Source organism: Castanea sativa, chromosome 11 (assembly GCF_040712315.1).
Source record: "Castanea sativa cultivar Marrone di Chiusa Pesio chromosome 11, ASM4071231v1".
In the NCBI taxonomy this organism is placed as follows: domain Eukaryota; kingdom Viridiplantae; phylum Streptophyta; class Magnoliopsida; order Fagales; family Fagaceae; genus Castanea; species Castanea sativa.
In genome coordinates, this window is record NC_134023.1 from 48,518,999 (window position 1) to 48,539,155 (window position 20,157).

Consider the following 20,157-nt stretch of genomic DNA (forward strand, 5'->3'; position numbering starts at 1 on the left):
TTCTCAAAAATAATAATAATAATAATAATAATAAGTCATACTGAATATTTTATGATACACTATAATTTAAACAATTGATTTTAGAATTAAATTATTCTTCCTTTATGGGAGTCCTTCTAAGACAGCAAGTCCTATACTATCGTCTTGTTTATTAGCATTGGTAATAGTAACATTAATTTTTGGTATTTCAAATAAAATTTAAGAGCATTTGTGTTTACTTGTGTATACTCAAATTTAAGAGCATTTTTTTTTTATGCGCATTAGGTATTTTTTGTGATTAAAGCTCAATGCTATATAAATTTCGACTTATCTTATTGAAAAATGCAACAGTTTAAGCTGTAAAGATGTAACTTTGAGATGTTCAAATTTGAGTTAGTTTAAAGTGTATGCCATAAGAATTGGTGCACAATCCTTGTTTGAATTTTGGTTAAATGATTAATAAATGTGATATCAGAATAGGAGATCCCGAGTTCGATATTTACCTCCCATGTAAAAAGTGTTAAAAATGTCACATATTAGATCTTATTTAGTAAGACTGTAAGAGGGAGTTTAGGTTCACACGTAAGAGGAAGTGTTAATATATGATTAAATAATTAAATTCATCTATGCCTAATAGCTCAAACTTTTGAAAAAATTGATATCTTGTAGACAGAATCTTATGCATAGTCATCAGAAATGAAAATAATTGATATCTTGTAAACCGAATCTTATACCTGGTCATCAGGATTTACTTTGCATCCTATTGTCTTCTTTCATGAACCCAGAAATGTAGGTCACGACTCACGCTACTCTTGAGCCAAATTCCTTGACTAAGTTAAGTTTGACTAAAAAAAATATATGGTAAATTACACAAACTTCCCTTTAACTTCTTCACGTGCATTTTTACTCAAATCCTCTCATAACAACAACAACAACAACAACAATAATAATAAATAAATAAATAAAAAACACAGTTTTAAGAAATTTTATGAAGCTCATTCCCTTTCTATGAAAAATTGGAATTATACTGTATAGTTGATCACACTAAGGTTAATCTGTATTAGTGTGTCCTATTTTCCTCTTTTCAAAAATGTGAAAAGTAAGACGTTCTTAAGAGAAATATTATGTTCACAACATTTTTACTTTCACAACAGAACCTAAGTGGAGGGTTGTTATTAGCTGTTATTAATGGAAAAAATAATAATAATTTTAGTGGCGGGTTCAAATATAAACCAATAATAACTTACTCCTATAATTTGTTGTGAAAATGTTATGGATGTAAGACATCTCCATAGTTAAGAGAAATGTTATATCCACAACATATCCACAACATTTTCACATCAATTTCACAACAACTCTAAATAGCATGTTGCTATTTGCTATTATTGGTAGGTTAAAAATTAATTTCAGTGGTAAATTCAAATTAAAACTAGTAACAACTTACCATTTATGGTTAAGCATTGAAATCAAAAATAATGTAGAAAGTGGATTATAGTTAAAAACTATTGGAAAAAATGCTATTAGTCAAGAATGAACGTAGAAAGCGAAAAGAATTTTTGGTGAAAGTTACTGCATGCATTATTGGTCATCCATTTCCTCTAAAAACAATCATGCAATCCAAACTCCACACTATAAGAAATAAGGTTTCTCTCCAAACTAATTTGGAGAGAAACTTTTCAATTTCCTCCCATAACTTTTTATTGAATGTAAAATTTGAAAATCTGACAGTTGAATTGCACGTTCTTTATATTCTCAACACACATGTCAAATTTCGTTCAAATCGGATATTATTTATTATTCAATCAATATACTTATTTTTTGTGCATAATTTTAGATCACAAAAACTTGAAATTTAAATATTTAATTGATGACATATCTATTGATCGTTGATCTTCTTGAAATTTTGCAAGTATTAAGGATATAATAATAACAAGCAATCCAGCAGTTAGATATTCAAAATTTACATCCAATAAAAAGATATATGACGAGTTTGAAAGAAACATTTTTCTGTTATAATGATGTCTAAATTGATGAAAGCAATATCAACAAAACTTTAAGACAGAAGTTATGTCCTACTGTACTCTTTCCAAGAACGTGGAAAGAGGAAAGTGGATTAGGCTTCAAGGTATTGAGCAATCTATATGGCAAATCACTGGCCGAGCCAGCATGGGGCAAGGGGGGGCAATTGGCCCTCCTGACTTTGTAAAAAAATTCCCCAAACTACTAGTTTTGTAGGGGGGCATTTCATTGTTTATTTAAGATGCTTGACACTTTGACCCACCCTTTTGATATGAAAAAGAGAAAAAACTGGTCCACTCCACCCTTAAAGAAGCAGAACTGAAAGAAAGGGAAAGAAAAAAAAAAAATATATATATATATATAGAGAGAGAGAGAGAGAGAGAGAGAGAGAGGTGCTATATTTTCAATATTTTTATAACAAATTATGCATAAGATGTAATTGGTTTTAATTTGAATCTACCACTAAAATTAGTTTTTTTTTTTTTTTGCCAATAACAACTTGTAACAACTTGTCGTCTAAGATTTGTTAAGAAAATGTTGTGTACATAGCATATCTCTTATTTTTTACCTATTACATTATTCATGGCATTTGTCTTTCTTGTTCATATCTCATAAATGACTTGTCCCATAAATAAACAATGAAATGTCATTTAAATTTTTTTTTTTTTAACAATATGCAACATTTACTTTTTGTTAAATTTGTTTACAATTGTTTATTTATTTTGTTACTATAATCGATTAATGTATTAATTTTTTTAATACTATCTTTTAATCTTGCCCCCTCTAAACTAAAATCCTGGCTCCACCACTGTGGCAAATATATGGATGGTGGTAATTAACCAAAAAAGAATTTAGATTGATTAATTTAACAAGTTGATTAATTAATTTCATTATAAAATCAATCGGGGTCTAATTTCTTAGGATTCTCACTTCATCACGTGTTCATATAAAACAATTTAAATTCATGAAGCCAGCAACAAAAGAAGGAGCAATTTATTATTTTTGTATGAATACAAATATTCAAACTGTGCATGTAAATGAAAGTCTATTCATTCAATTACACTACAAATATTACTTTGTTCCAATAGTTTCCACTCGCCTAAATGGGTTTGAGATTGTGAGCAAATGTATTTTTGACTCATTTAGAATTTTAGTTCATTTATCAAAAACAAATTACTTGTCAGTGGCCCAAAATCCATGAAAGCCAAGAGGAAAATTCAGGTGCTTTGGGACTTCAAGTCTTGCAATAAGTGCATCATCTTCTTCCATCCTCTTAGGATCCAGAATTACAAGATAGCACCTTTGTATTGAAACGGCATACTACAATATAGAGAAATACAAGAAAGAAAGAAAAAAAGAAAGAAAAATAAGTGCATTTAAGCGCAGTCAATATAAATCCATAATATAGTCACCACTCACCAAGACCTATCAATCTCTTATGATAGAATTTTGACAGTAAAGAAGAATGTTACCACAAAGTTGGTTTAATTATGATACAAGTTGAACAAAAAAATAGAACCAATTTAATTTTGAATTGGTTTTATTTTTTGTAGTTTGTCTAAAATCATAATAGAACCAGTTTTTTTATTAAAAAAAATTAGTGGGAATATATAAATATGAAACCATTAAAATTTATATAAAAAAAATGTAATTTTGGAGGGAATGTAATTAATAGAACCAAACCAACACTTGATTTTTTTTTTATATAAATATATATATTTCTATTTTGAACCATTTGTTTCTATATTAAAAAAATATAATTAAAAAGAATTAAAACCGATCAAATTTAAAACTAGTTTTTGGTGGGAATATATAAATATGAAAACATTAAAATTTCAAAAATGTAAATTAGGGAATGTATTTAATAGAACCAAACGAACACTTTATTTTTTATATAAATATTTTTTATCCCATTTTGAACCAATTTTTTTATTAAAAAATTGTCAAACTAAAAACAACTAAAATCTGTTAAATTTAAAAGTTAAAACTAGTTTTTGATGGAAATATATAAATGTGAAAACACTAAAATTTAGTACTGTAATTTTTTAGGGAATGTACCTTTTATTTAGGTGTAGGGGGGAATGTACTTAATAGAGCCAAATTACCACTTGACTTTTTATATAGAAATATATCTAATCCCGTTATGAACCAATTTTTCAAATTAAAAAAAAAATGTCAAACTAAAAACAACGTTAACTAAAATGGTTATATATTGGTTGACTTGGTTTTGTGGTTCACAAAATACTTATTGAGCAATGATTATCTCATACTCTTAATATTCACACTTTATACATATTGGACAACTATTTATAAAATATGGGTATAAAGTATCCACATTCTCAAATTCATGTTCGATCCACATAAAGTGTGGACATTGAGAGTATGAGACAACAATTTGCCTCATCAAAGAAGATAGATTCTATTTCTTAGCTCCATTTGCTTCAACCGATATTTTCTAATTTCTATATATATGTGTATACTTATCAAGTGGATACTCATTAGTTAAGCTTGCAAATTAGCTTACACTAAAATTATGCAGTTTAGTTGATAAGATAAATGATCAAGACATTGCTCACCTCAACCACAAGAAGATATCCATCATCTTCTTCATCCCCTTTAGGAATAAAAATAGGCTCACCGATAAATCTCCGACGACCAACAGACCATGTATGGACAGATTGATTTAACACATTGAGCTTCACAACGGTATCAAATGGAAAATGTGGCAATGTTTGGCGATACCCAGAAGAAGTTGCTGCATATATGTATTTGTTTTTGTTTCCAGAGAATGCTGGGTTAATCACAGGAAAATCTGTTGTTCTTTTCCATTTATTAATCAAAGGTTCCACACAACTTTTTTGGCAGTTCCCATCAGCATCTAATTGAATAGACACCTGCATATGTGATGGGATATTTAATAAGATATATGCTAATTGGAAATTATACAAAACCCTTCACATACTTCATTGCTAACTCAGAATGTACTTCGATTTTTTGTTTTTTGGACACAAGGAACTCAAACAAATTTATGTAAGCGTTACAAGCATTGAAAGTTTTACATGGAATTGTTATATTAATACGTAATACATACATTATGGTTGTATAACCTAGAGAAAGGCGAGTACCTGAACAAGACGAGGCAGCAACTCATGTTCACCTTCATTTACGTTCATAATGGAAGGGTCTAGCTTATCACTCTGCCAATTATATCCTGTTCAATGCGAAAGTGTCCATACTTTCTGTTAAAAAGATGTGCAACAAGGATCATGGTAGCAATAATATGCTCCAAAGTGAAACTAATCAATGTTTAGGTGTGTGCTACAATATCATTTTATCATAGTTTCGGCCACATTTGGTGTGCAATATATTTTTTAATAACAATTGAATTGACAAGTTATTATTGGTTCTTATCTAAACCTATTACCGATATATTTTTTTATCTAACAATAACAACTTGCTACCTCAACAGAAGTGAACTTTTTATATGCCTTACTGCCTTTGGACTTTTTGCTTTATATTTGTATTAGATTGAATTGGTTTCTTTTAGTTTCTCAGTTTTGGGCTTAGGATGATCTCTCACGTGGTAGTTAATTTCTACATTGGCCCAAATCTTTTTAGGCCTCTTAAGTCACTAAAAGGACAGAAATACTTATATTAACTATGTAACTCAAGAGCCCGGGGTTCAATTATAAGAAACTCCACACACATATACACTTAGCTTAAGTTAGAGTAGAATTTTTATCTTGCATAAAAAAATAAAATAAAAAAAGATCTTGATTCTTGACGGATCAAAAAAGATAAAAATTCAGAACTTGCCAAAGCAAACAACTAGACTTGTTGAAAAACTACGCACCAAATACTTTTTGAAAGTTGAACCATTGGTATGAGCAAGTGGCAGCCTGTATTTTGATCTCTGAATTCCCATTGGCATCCTTAATCTCAAAAGCATTGCCAACATGTAGCAACCAAAACTGTGAAGGAGCTTCAACAGGCACTCTCCAATCTCGAGCTTTACCAGATTTATCTGGAAATCGAGGAAGCAAGTATATGGGAGATGTGGGCTTACTTGGGTTCACTGATAATGCTGATATCATTGGAGATATTCCACACACTGCTGCCATTGAACCTGCACTTTAATTACACAGTTTATCTCACTTTATTGTTGTAACACTTTCATTTTATAAAATCTTCATCAAATTTGCCACGTAAAAAAGTTGCAATTCAACATTTTCTTTTAATTTCCACAATTTCTTATTGCTTGAAGAAAATAGCTAGATTAATTCTTATCAAACTCAGTGTGTGTTTGGATACCGCTTATTTTGCTGAAAACTGAAAACTAAAAATTCAAAAAAAAATTTTGGATTACTATTCACAAGGAAAACACTGTTTACTTGCCTTCTTGCACTGTCATGTCCCATGGACAGTGCAAGAGGCGCTGGGTTAGTAAAAAATAAAAAGGCCTGAAACGCAAAATGCGTCTGACGCAAACGCAAACCAAACAAACACTCAATTAAGTTTGCCAATTTTGAACATGATTATACGAGAGTAATGCTTAACTACAAATTATTTTACAATATTTTTATAAACTGTTATTGTGACCAATTATTATTAATTCTCATCTGGACCAACTATACTTTTTCACTTAACAATAACTACTTACCACATCAAAAATTTATAAAATAGTTTATAACCCTTGCATTTTCCATATCAAAATAGTACAATTGAGAATAATTTAATTATAAGAATTTGAAAATAAAATGGCTTTTGTAAACCTCCAAAGTATTTTTCATTTCTTTCCCATGACCAATTGAAATTCAAAAGGAAGTGCCATTAACAGTATACTTCATGATAAACAATTCTATATAGTAATTAGCTACATTTATGAACTAATAATGCTCTTGAACCAATTGAAATTATGTTTAAAGTACACATATATGTATATACTAATGCAATTAGAGAATAAATTAAAAAGATCAGAGAGCCACAACAATGAAGTAAAAGTGATTTACTTGCATAACTATTTATGTGCATTTAATTACCAACAACATCAAGCTTGATTCGATTAGCGAATAATATGTAATGAGTATCTGTAAAAGCCCAATCATGGATCATTAAATGATCGGGGATGCTGAACTCTCGCTTATTCATCAACTCGAAATTTGAATCATATTCTGCAAAAGATAATTATAAGACAAAAGTCATAAATTTTCTGTGAATTATACATTAAATGATAGTTAAGCATGGCTTATTCAATTATTAGTACCATAGAATGTAAAAGAACTACGAGGCAGTAGCATATCCTCTGCATTGCATGATGTTGTAATAAGTCTATTCATGCTGGCATCAACCTTATAATGAGACAACAGCCGCTTTGGAGGCATTTTGAACACTCCTGTGAATGTTTAACCAAAAAGAAAAAGATAAATTAGGCATAAGACACATAAATTTCATCTACAATTTATCACTATATATATTAATTGATAGCATTTAGGACAAGATGGCAAAATATTTTATTATACTTCATTCTTCTTCTTTCTTCTTTTTTTTTTTTTTAACAAAATTATTTTAAATGTCTTCACTGAAACACTAAAAGGTACACCTAAATGATATGAGATGACATTCAGCCCTAATGGTGACATGGGATTGTAGATTTAATCCGAGTTGCATTACAGAATAAAAATAAATTAATAATTAAAGGATCCAAGACTGAAATCGATGAACGTTGCTTTTCAGTACATATTTTATTATTCATTTAGAAACAACTTATTTAGCTAAACCTGAAAATTTTTTGCTGAAAATACTGTAAATAAAGGTAAAAGTTAACTGAATAGTTCAATGAGACTCATGATAGTATCAAAAAGTACAGTGAGATCCATAAAGAGTAGCAAAATAAGACGAAATTGCAAATAAGCTGAAATTTTCAGCTTGTCCCAAACGGACACTCAGGGTCCGTTTAGGATCCACTTATTTTGCTAAAAATGAAAACTTTTGTTGATAATACTGTAGATAAAGCTAAAAATTAGCTAAAATAGTACAGTGAGACTCATGAATGATACCAAAAAGTGCAGTGAAACCCATAAATAGTAGCAAAAATAAGCTAAATAGTAAAATAAGTTGACAAAAATAATTTTTGTCAAACAAACACTTAAAAGAAAAATAAAAATGATAGCGAACTTCTGCTGCTTGTTGAAAATTGCAAAGATGATTGAAACCTTTGGTTGTTTATTTGATCAGAGAATTGCAAAGATGGTTGAAACCTTTACTAGACCATCCACTGTGTCTAGCAGGTATTCAACTAAGCCCAAGCTGATATTAATGAAAGATTAAACCATTTAACCAGACCAGCTTGTTCATCCAACTTCTTTAAAAAAAAAAACCTTGTTTATCCAAAGAGTATTAATGAAAGAAAGAGAATATTCTAAGGATTTTCCAAAAATACTCTTTTCTTTTAAAGGTTTTTTTTTTTCTTTTACAATGTTTATCCAAAAAAAAAAACCTTAAAAAAATGACTAGAAGCGAAACGTACACATTTTACAATGTTCAACTTGTAAGAATGATCATTCTTACAAGTTAAATATTATACAATTTATAACAACTCAAACAAACAATTGAAAAAATAATAATAATCTTTCAGATAATTTCACAAAAATTTATATTTAATAATGAGAAAACTTTTGTATCAGAAAAAAGTAATGAGAAAACTTTATTATCATTTATCAATACATGTACATGCATTTGGCAACATGAGAGTGGAGACCATCTCTCATGCCATTATGTATGAATTGTTTGTATTAATATAATTGTACTACAAATGTTGTCTGTTGAAAATTTGAAATAGATAAAGAATATTTTGTCTTTATAGACTATATTAAATACCAATGTATAGGACGCTACATGAGTAATCTTCCATTAAAAAAAAAAAAATCCCTTCCACCATACTAAGTTTTCTTTATATTTTGGTCATAAAAAAAAATATAAAAAAAAAAGTTCTCTTTATCTCACATTGTTATAAGGCTTCGATGACTAATAGATAAAAGCTACAATCTAGTTAATATTGTATGATTGTTGATTTTTTTTATAAAAAAAAATAATTAAATAATTTTTTTTTAAAAACCTAGTGATTGGTTTAAAAACCTAAATGTAAATTGCAATTTTGGCGGTCAGCTTGTTCACTTTTTGTATCTTAGTGTGTGTTTGGCAAAAATTATTTTTTGTCAACTTATTTTATTATTTAGCTTATTTTTGCTACTACATATAAATCTCACTGCACTTTTTAATATTATTCATGGATCTCAATGTATTACTTTACCTAACTTTTACCTTTATCTACAGTAATTTTTAGCAAAAAGATTTTAATTTCAGCAAAATAAGCAGGTCTTAAACAAACGCTTAATACGAGACAAAGACAATATAAACGGTTTCATTTATATTATCGAGATTAAGATAAATATGATAAAAAGTAATTGGAAAATTTTATAAATTTATTTATATAATACCATGATCGGTTGTCACTTTCCAATATGAGTGCAATTTTGACTTTAAATTAGCAAAAACTCTCTTCTTCAACCCCAAAAAAAAAAAAAAAGCAAAAACTCTAGTACGCACCATCCTTTTGCCTACGTACACAATTTAGAGGCGCAATAAGCGTTGATTATATTACTTATCAAGTCATCATTATGCTCTAGTGGTGGACCTACATAAGTAATATAATTTAATCACACGTTGACAAAATGTGTAAATTGTGCCAAAATACATGAACAAGTGTGTCTATGAAGAATTATTTGTTCGGTACCATAATAAAGCCATAATAATTGAAACAAATACTCTGTCACCACAACTTATTTCACACACTTTACTACAACTCTCCTATATGACTCGTGTGATAGTTACCGTCTGTTACCTCTATATACACAATTAATGTGGGATAAACACACAACCGATGAATGTAAGTTATAGAGGTTTAAAGTCTGTTCTATGTAAGTTATAGAGGTTTAGACTCTTTTGGTTATACACCACTATTAGTTTCTTTAAAACTTTCTCCTCTCTCTTTTTGTGTGTGTTAAAATACTTAGTATTCTCAAAAGAAAAAACAATAGGTTAATCCCACATTGAAAAATAAATATGATTTATAGAGGTTTAAAGTATGTGCTATATATCCAAAAGAGAAATAATATGTCCACAACATTTTTACAACATTTTTACAATAAATCCTAAGTGACAAGTTGTTACTGGTTGTTATTGTTGGGACAAAAAAGTAATCTTAATGTTAGATTCAAATTTGAACCTATAACAACTAACCACCTATGATTTGTTGTAAAATTGTTGTAAAAATGTAGTGGATGTAGCACCTCTCATATCCAAAAAGTATTAATTTATTTAAAGCATTCTCCATTTTTTCCTTGGGTGTGTTAAAATATTTAGTATTCTAAAAATAATAATAATAATTGCAATAAAATGTGTGAAATAGACCCTTGTCCTAGAATTACTGTAGTTAGAATACATACCATACAAAATAGGCTTCAAAAGGCCGGCAGCAACGTCCCATATATCGCCACTATTCTTTCCACCACCCACCGCCGAATCACAGCCGTCGATCAGATCGAACCTCCCAACCGTATCCAACGACCCAGATTGAATCTCATACGGCTCCCCACCTTCCCACAAACACAACACCCTCTCACCCCACCTCACCACGCTAGTGTTAGCCACATTTTTCATCACCTTGGTGTTACCAACTTTGTGTCCACCTTTCAGCACAGAAAATGGGCCCCTGTGTGTGAACTGCCACGTGTCAGTCGTGGGGTCATGTTCCTCCACTTGTGCTTGAGTCTTCACGTACTTAGCCATGAACTTGACCTCCCTATCGACCCCATCAAACGTAAAGGCTCTAAGGTAGCCATGACCATCAAGTGGGTGCACAGTTGAGCCATGGTCATCGGAGAATAGCCCTGGTCCAGCCAAATAGTAAGTACCAGAAGGAAAGTCATGTGGTATTGAACCATCCACAACGTGGAGAGTGATGGGTTTGGTTGTTTCAGAGCGTTGTGACACAAACAAGAATTGGTAGTCCCAAAAGGCAGAGATAGCATCATCAATTAGCGTATCATCTAAGGTTGAAACATGGTTACTTGAAGTGGGGTTAATGGATATTGCATTTGGTATTGTTTTTGGGGTTGTTTCGGCTTGTAATGATGGAACTTTGAGCGATACTAATGGAGGTAGGTTTATTGGTGATGGGAATTTTGTTGGAACAATATGGTAGGTCGGTTTGGCTAGCATCTTTTAGAGGGAGAGAATTTTTAGGTTTAAGTGAGACTTTGTCTTGAATGAAGGTGGCACCTAGGTTATACACTTAGTCATACTATATATAAGAAAATTGGTAGGTTCTAGAGGATTGTATAAATTTATAAGAAAGAAAAGTTTGGCTACAAAGGGTGTAGCTAATGGCTTGTAATGATGGAACTTTGAGCGATACATATCAGATTTTTTTTTTTTTTTGCTGCTAGTTAAATATTATTTACTATTCAATTTATAAAGGTATTTTTTATACATAAATTTGAACTATAAAAATTTGAAATTTAAACATTTGATTGATGACATAGATATTTATTTTTTTATTTTCATCTGAAATTTTTGTAAGCATTGAAAATGTAAGAAAAAAATATAATACAATGATAGATTTGTCAAAATTTACTTTCAATAAAAAGATATGAAATGAAATTGAAGTTCGGTACAACCAACTTTGTCAAATTTATAATTAGCCTTGGATGTTTGGTTTAAGTACAGATTTGCCATCCTTGTCGCTGCATGGTTTGTGCCCTTTCAATGTGCATGGTGGGGTACCATCGTCATATTTGCGTCTCATCAATCATGGAGGACAGTGGACTTTGAAGAAATTAATTTACAAAATGAATGGCAGACATAATGCTCGAGTTTTATTCCATTTCGTCGTTTAATCTTATGGAAAGAGTATGTAACCCATTCAATAAAAAGCTCCATTTGCACAAGATATTTACAACTTTTATGCTATTTTTTTACTTTATTTTGAGTTTCTTGTTGACTTCTATTGATTAGAGAAGAGAGCATCCTTTCATAAGTTCACATTTTATAGAAGTATTTTATTTGGAGTTTGATTCTTGTCTATCTCAAAAAAAATCAATCGGTGTCGTGTTTAATTAGATAATAAAAGGCAATTCATTAGGAGCAAACATCATTAGTTGAAAGTTGAAACTCTTTATAAAAAGAAAAACATTTTATAAAAGTATTGACTATAGGGTAAAATGTAAAAGATGTATTATTAAATTCAACCAATTTAAATTAATGACTAGAACTATAGCTTTTTGTTTTTTTTTACAAGATAGAATTTCTACTCTAACCTAATCTAAGTGTAAATGTGTGTGAAGCTCCCTTCTGGAGACTTGAACTACAGCTCTTGCCCCCCACTCTCCACAAGCATTTATACCTGTAGAGTGACCATCGCACCAAGGGTGTGTGGTGGTTAGAACTATAGCTTTTGAATGAAGTTGTGGTGTCTTTGTATTAGAACTCCTTTCCCTCTCTCTCGTGTGTGTGTTTATTTCTCAAAAAAAAAAAAACGATGACTTGAGGACTTTTTTTATTTTCTTATTATATGTAAAAACATGCATGTTTACAATAAATTAACAATGTGATATTTATAATAAAAATAACAGTTATTATAAACGACATTAATTACTGCAATGATTCTAATCTTGTCTCTAATTTACTTAGTCAAGAAAGGGGAGCGGGGAAGAATCGAGTTGAGAATTATTGGGCTTTTTTTTTTTACTTTCTTTAATTATTAATATTTTATCTAAACAATAAATTATGACAATGGAATGAGTAGAAAACTGAAGTTAACTTTCTAGCAGTGCACTGAATTTTTAAGTTCTGATGCCCACAAGTGACGTTGCAACTGCCATATATCCTAAAGATTCATTGAGATTTTGGTACTTGGTAATTTAATTTATGAGATCGTTATTTTATAATTTGATATTCAACTTCGCTTACCAAACTTGGTCTAACAAAAAAACATTAAGAACAATTAATTTTGTAGATGTATAAATTTTTTTATGCCTCTTGTATATTATGCTAAATTTTGAAGAATTTCAAATGATTTTTTTTTTTTTAATTTTTGGCTAAACTAATAGTCTAATACAACAAAGAAATTGCCAATATTTTTTCTTCCCAATATCTTTCAAATGTTAGATAGTTGATTAAGATATTGGTGCTAATCTCAATCCCAAATGAGATAAACACAAAACATGATAGCATTTTAGCTATCTCATATAAGTTGTAACTATTTTTTTATTAAAGAAAAAATGAAATAAAACAAAATTGAGCTGCAAGACCTTTAGTATTTTTTTAATTTATTGTTGACTTATATCACTCTTACTAACATGTAAATAGTAAAATATATTATTAAAGAAATAATCTATATGGCAAATAGGTAGAAATCGCCTTAAAACCTCCCAACACTTCTCAATGGGTGTCACTTTGGTGATTTAACAATAAATCAAGTGAAATTCTTAATTGCTTATGCCTTCAAGAGTTAAGCCATTTTGAAGGTTTAAGTATTGTAAGTCTTTATAACAAAAAAAAAAAAAACAACAACAAAAAAGGTGAAATTCTTTCAGGTGAACTTAAAAAGTATTAAAATTTAGGAAGGTGGGATTAAATTAAAAGAAGAAATTATGGGGGGCAATAACAAAATAATGATTATGAGTTTGATTCCCAAGTGTGTACTTGGTGTGATACTGCCGTAGTCGGTACAAGAAAGCATGGGCCCGCATTTCTTGGTTGAGCCGTCTATTGAGGAATCTGCTTAGCTCATCCCCGCATCCCACCTAAGCACCATTTGTTAGTTTCCCCAAATTAAAAAAATCATCAAAATGCATGGTTTTGTCATTGACCATAGCACACCCATTTTGATCAAGTTGTATTCTTGGTCGGAGTGGTGGTGGGCTCATTTGTTGGATTCTGAATAGTGCACAATTTAACTTATATGATTTTAATTGAAATAAAGTTTGGTTATAAATTTAGATGTAACTTAAGATTACACTTCTCACTGAAAAATTTAGCATAATTACGTATTTTGAAAAAATAATCGTTAGATTGTATGTTATTTTTGTTTTTAACACACATGTCAAATTTCGTGTCAATCGAATATTGTTTATTATTTGATCCATAAACTTATTTTTTATGCATAATTTTAAACTGTAAAATCTTGAAATTTAAACATTTAATTGATAATATAGCTATTAATTATATATTTTATGAAAAGTTTACAAGAATGGAGGATATAAGAAGAAAATGTAATCTAATGGTAGATTTGTAAAAATTCATATTCAAAAAAAAAATAATATTAAATAAAGTTATAGTCTCAGATTATAACCAAATTTAAAGCCAAATTTTATTCTAAATGAGAATGTGACATTCATTTATGTTTGAAAATCAAAGAACACAACAAAAGAAATATGAATGCAAGCATGTAATGCGTGGGAATTTTTTATATATATTATTATAATTTAAAGAAAACTATACTTGAAAAGTTTGCTATAGATCTTGAAAAGAAAAACCCACATGAACAAAATCTTAAAAGATTGCATTTGGATTTCATGATTTAGATTCAAGAGATTTGGAGAACAATTATTTGTATAAATTGTTTAATATATATTTAATTATAACAGCACATGGTTATGATGTGAATTCTCTGGATCTTTTCACTCAAAACAAAAACACTTGTGATATATAGTATGTTATGGATTTCAAATGAGATCTTATTCTTAGTCATATCAAACCCACATATTAATAGAGTTCAAATTCCTCCATGTTGTTTTATTTTTAGTTTCTTTTTCAGTATATATTATTTCTTTTTCTTTTTTGATAGGGTATATTATTTCTATAAGAAAAAGGGATGTTAATCATGTTATATTTTTTTATTGAAGGGATGCATCGCTCTTTTTCTTTTTAGTTTATGTAACTTTTAAGATTTATATGTCAGTAAAATCATTTAAACTAGTACTATCGTGTGATGCACAAATTAATAATAAAAAAAATTGCATAAAAACTTATACTCCTACTATCTTGAATAATGTAATTGAAATTGAATAATAAAATTGATATTACAAATAAAATAACAACAATTCTTTGAATTTACATGGCAAAAAAAAAATCATTTCGAAATACCAAATTTTTATTTTAAAAAAATTATAGTACATTATTATTAAAATAAATAATAGAATTCTTTTTAAATAGTTGGTTGTGAGCCCAATATGTAACTTTTCTTGGGCTTCCCATTACTACCCTCCCCAAGTAGACCTATTTCAAATGGAGATGCATCCATCACTAAAGTTTTTAAAGTTCATATGGGATCTCATCTTTTTAAAAAAATAATAATAATAATAATAATTAAAACATATTTAGCTCCATCACTTCATTAGTTGCACAATCCCCAATTCTCAAAATTCATTTATCTTGCTTTTATAATTTTCTTCATCAATCAAACAAAAAAAAAAATTCATTGTCCATATCTCCAATTTAATGAAAAATGATATTACCTAAGTTTGAGGGTTGGTCTTAACCTCCATTAGTTTAAAACCAGGGACCATAACTCCACCACGGTCAACACTACCCTCTTTGTGTCTCTTCAACTCGTAACCACTCACCATGAATTAAGAAGCCTAGAATAACATAAGAAAGAAACATAAGGAGTTTTATTAAACAACTTGTGTATACATGTGGTTAAGATTTTCTATTACAATTTTTCATCAAAATAATATAGGAAAATTAGACAAAAAAATTATTTATTTATTTCTCCCAAGCGATTCACCACTAAAAATAGTAAAGTTCATATGAGATTCCATCTTTTTTTGAAAACATATTCAAGCTCCGTCAATTCATTGGTTGCACAATCCTCAATTCTCAAAGCTCATTTATCTTGCTTTTATAATTTTCTTCATCAATCAAATAAAAACATTTCATTGTCCATATCTCCAATTTAATAATTGATAGTACCTAAGTTTGAAGATTGGTCTTAACCTCCATTAGCATAGAACCAGGGATCATTACTCTACCACAATCAACACAGTCCTCCTTATGTTTCTTCGTCCTAACCACTCACCATGAATTAAGAATTTTGGAATAACGTAAGAAAGAAATATAAGGAGTTTTATTAAACAACTTGTGTATGCATGTGACTAAGATTTTCTATTACAATTTTTCATCAAAATAATATATAAAAATTAGACAAAAAAAATACTTATTTATTTATTTCTCCCAACTGATGCACCACTAAAGTTAGTAAAGTTCATATGAGAATCCATCTTTAAAATAAATAAATAAAATAAAAACATATTCAGGTTCCATCAATTCATTGGTTGCACAATCCTTAATTCACAAAATTCATTTATTTGCTTTTATAATTTTCTTCATCAATCAAACAAAAACATCCCATTGTCCATATCTCCAATTTAATGATGATTGATAGTACCTAAGTTTGAGGATTGGTCTTAACCTCCATCAGCATAGAACCAAGGATCGCTAATCTACCACAGTCAACACTGTCCTCCTTATGTTTCTTCATCTTAACCACTCACCATGAATTAAGAAGTCTAGAATAACGTAAGAAAGAAACATAAGGAGTTTTATTAAACAACTTGTGTATGCATGTGATTAAGATCTTCTATTACAATTTTTCATCAAAATAAAATAGAAAATTAGACAAAAAAATATTTATTTATTTATTTATTTCTCCCAACTGATGCACCACTAAAGTTAGTAAAGTTCATATGAGAATCCATCTTTAAAATAAATAAAAACATATTCAGGCTCCATCAATTCATTGGTTTGGTTGCACAATCCTCAATTCACAAAATTCATTTATTTGCTTTTATAATTTTCTTCATCAATCAAACAAAAACATCCCATTGTCCATATCTCCAATTTAATGATAAATGATAGTACCTAAGTTTGAGGATTGGTCTTAACCTCCATTAGCATAGAACCAGGGATCATTACTCTACCACAGTCAACACTATCCTCCTTATGTTTCTTCGTCCTAACCACTCGCCATGAATAAAGAAGTCTAGAATAACATAAGAAAGAATTATAAGGAGTTTTATTAAACAACTTGTGTATGCATGTGATTAAGATTTTCTATTACAATTTTTCATCAAAATAATATAGAAAAATTAGACAAAAAATATTTATTTATTTATTTATTCCTCCCAACTGATGCACCACTAAAGTTAGTAAAGTTCATATGAGATTCCATCTTTAAAATAAATAAAAACATATTCAGGCTCATCAATTCATTGGTTGCACATAATTCATTTATCTTGCTTTTATAATTTCTTCATCAATCAAACAAAAACATCTCATTGTCCATATCTACAATTTAATGATTAATAGTAGTACCTAAGTTTGAGGATTGGTCTTAACCTCCATTAGCATAGAATTACTCTACCACCGTCAACAGTAACCTCCTCATGTCTCTTTGTCCTAACCACTCACCATGAATTAAGAAGTCTAGAATAATGTAAGAAAATAACATAAGAAGTTTTATTAAACAACTTGTGTGTGCATGTGATTAAGATTTTCTATTTAAAATTTTTCATCAAAATAGCATAGAAAAATTAGAAAAAAAAATTATTTATTTATTTTATAAAGGAAGGTGTCCAAAGCTATTTAAGCAATTTACTATTATCCAGGTTTGTGTAGTTCTTTCGAACCCATGGATCTCATGAAATCCCTGAGTTCAAGGATGTTAAGTAACTCTCTTCTTGAGTGCTTTTTTTTTTTCCAAAAGATCCCAATATATGGATAAGTTACAACAGTAGGACATTGTGCATATTCCACTAGGCTGTTTCTTTGCACTACTTCTCTCTTGGCCAGACCATTTGTGATATAGTTAGTTTCACGAAAGACATGACGTGGTAGGACGGTCCACACTCTACTTAGTAGGGCCCTGCACTCACAAATTAATGGAGCCATGGTCCCATTTGATGTTAGCCAACATATCACAATTTCATAATCAATTTGCAGGTCTATAAATTTGTAACCAAGTTCCTAGGCAATTAATAAATTTTATATAGCTGCCCATAGTTCCATAGCATTATTTGTGACAAAACCAATATGCATTGAAAAGCCGTTAATCCAGTACCCTAGGCTATCCCAAATGACTCCCCCTCCCCCTGCAAATCCTAGATTACCTTGTACACTACCATCAATATTCAAAGCTATAAAAGGATTTTGTGGGGGCTACCATGAAATATGTGTGGTGATTTTAGTTTTTGTAAGAACAAAGGAGTGTGCTAAATAGAAAAATTATGAGGCTAGTTGTTATGTCTAGTAAATGCAATGATGGGGAGAAGCTGAAGGGGGATGAAAAATCCTATCATTACAAGCAAGCCAAAGATGCCAAAGACCATAAGCAAATATAATGTTCCAGGGTGTAAAAGAAGACCCTACAAGGTTTGTATTGGCAAGATTTGCCTTTAACCAAATAATAGTAGGAGAATAAAAACTAAAAAATAAAAATTTCTCTTTGTCTTGGTAAATTCATCCAGAATTCTTTAGGCTGTGGACAATTTCTAATAACATGTGAGGTTGTTTCAACATGACTTTATCGAGGACAAGTAGGGTCAATATCATGGTGGATATTGGCTAAAATGGATCTGATTGGGAGATGATTATGTCAACATTTCCATATGAAAATTTGAATTTTGTGTGCACACAAAATTTTTCATATCCAATTCCAATCACTAGGGCTAGTTGTTATATCATTGATTTCGTAGGCTAAAATGGCTAAATACCATATTTGGTTGAAATATTTAGCAATCTACTACCTTTTTAAAACTCGAGTTCATGAAACTCATGTTTGACATGTAACTCAAGTTTCAAAAACTCGAGTTCCATAAAAACTGTCATGGTGGTATTGCTGACCTGGATTATTTTAATTAAAATATGCCACTTGGAACTCGAGTTTGTGAAACTTGTGTTTCTTGCAATGTGTTACTTGAGTTTATAAAACTCGATTACCATAAAGTTGCACTGAACAAAACTTTTACAACACCTTACTACTAGACACCTACACACTAAGACTGTCTTATTCTTTTTACACACTTCTCTTCACCTGTCCTTCACTTCACAAGTCACACAGCACAGGTATCATCCTTGCTTTCTTTACTACACTTCAACTGTCCTTCACTACACTTGCACATACCTGACTTGTGCTTTCTTTAGTCTAATTCTTTTCTTCTTTTCCTTCAGCTTTTCTTCACTTCAACGTGTCCCACGCGCATTAGGCCACATCAATTTTTAAAGGAACTCGAACTTCAAGAGCTCAAGTTTTATATTACAGAAATTTTTAAAACTTGAATTTCATGTGGACTTTTAAATTATAAAATTTCAGATCAGCTTTTGTCACCATGCCATATTATTCTGAAACTCAATTTTCATAAACTCGAATTCTATGTAGAACTCGAGCTTCATGAATTCGAATTTCAAAATAATTGTATATTGTTAAATATTTAATAAATAGTAGTAGATTGCTAAATATTTCGTTAATCATTTTAGCCTTAATAAATAGTAGTAGACAATTTCTTTCTTCGGAGCTAGTTCTTTTCCTGTCCCCCCGCCCCGGCATAGCGCTTCGCTTCCGGTTCTTTGGAAAAATCAACTAACTTCTCTAACCCATTGGAAGAAACCTTCGAAGCGTCAGAGGCGAATCTAGAACTGACTATTGACTCTCTCCACATAGAAGTCCACTCAATCTTTTACACCGATGTATCGTACTCTCTTGACCGGGTCATCATAAAAAAATACTAAATCTTCTGAAGTGAGAGAAGGAGGGAAGGCGCGCTACAACTAACATAACAACCAGCTGAAAAACGCTAGCTCTAGCTAGGCTAGCGTGCAATGGCTTTCTCTAATAGGGGCTTGTTTCTATGAAAGATGGAAAAAATCCTTGCGGTGAGGAGGCAGCTTAGTCTCCGTAGTTCATCTATCTCTTTTGGCACAAAATTGTAAATCTTTCTTTCTCTGCTTAGACGCAAACTAGTCAACTACTGAAGAGAGGTAGGATGAATCAACACCTCCTACTGATGGGGATCTACTAACCAATGCAACTGGGAAACCTTC

At 30.2% G+C, this 20,157-nt stretch overlaps 1 protein-coding gene across 1 annotated transcript; it reads right to left on the reverse strand.

Annotated features, from left to right (window-relative positions):
- Positions 1-2,975: 2,975 nt before the first annotated feature.
- Positions 2,976-11,307, reverse strand: LOC142617715 (carotenoid cleavage dioxygenase 7, chloroplastic). Its single transcript, XM_075790667.1, has 7 exons — positions 10,503-11,307; positions 7,262-7,390; positions 7,038-7,169; positions 5,852-6,124; positions 5,124-5,209; positions 4,575-4,892; positions 2,976-3,318 (listed from the first exon to the last, which is right to left on the reverse strand). Exons 1-7 carry the CDS (start codon positions 11,275-11,277, stop codon positions 3,172-3,174), a joined length of 1,860 nt encoding a protein of 619 aa, XP_075646782.1. The 5' UTR covers positions 11,278-11,307; the 3' UTR covers positions 2,976-3,171.
- Positions 11,308-20,157: the final 8,850 nt, after the last annotated feature.

Bases quoted from the DNA above. Each gene is read 5' to 3' on its own strand.
- LOC142617715 (XM_075790667.1), bottom strand. From the start codon at position 11,277: ATGCTAGCCAAACCGACCTACCATATTGTTCCAACAAAATTCCCATCA. The intron at 4,893-5,123 runs GTACTCGCCTTT...TCACATATGCAG, and splicing joins TGCTGCCTCGTCTTGTTCAG to GTGTCTATTCAATTAGATGC. The intron at 3,319-4,574 runs GTGAGCAATGTC...TCTATATTGTAG, and splicing joins GATATCTTCTTGTGGTTGAG to TATGCCGTTTCAATACAAAG.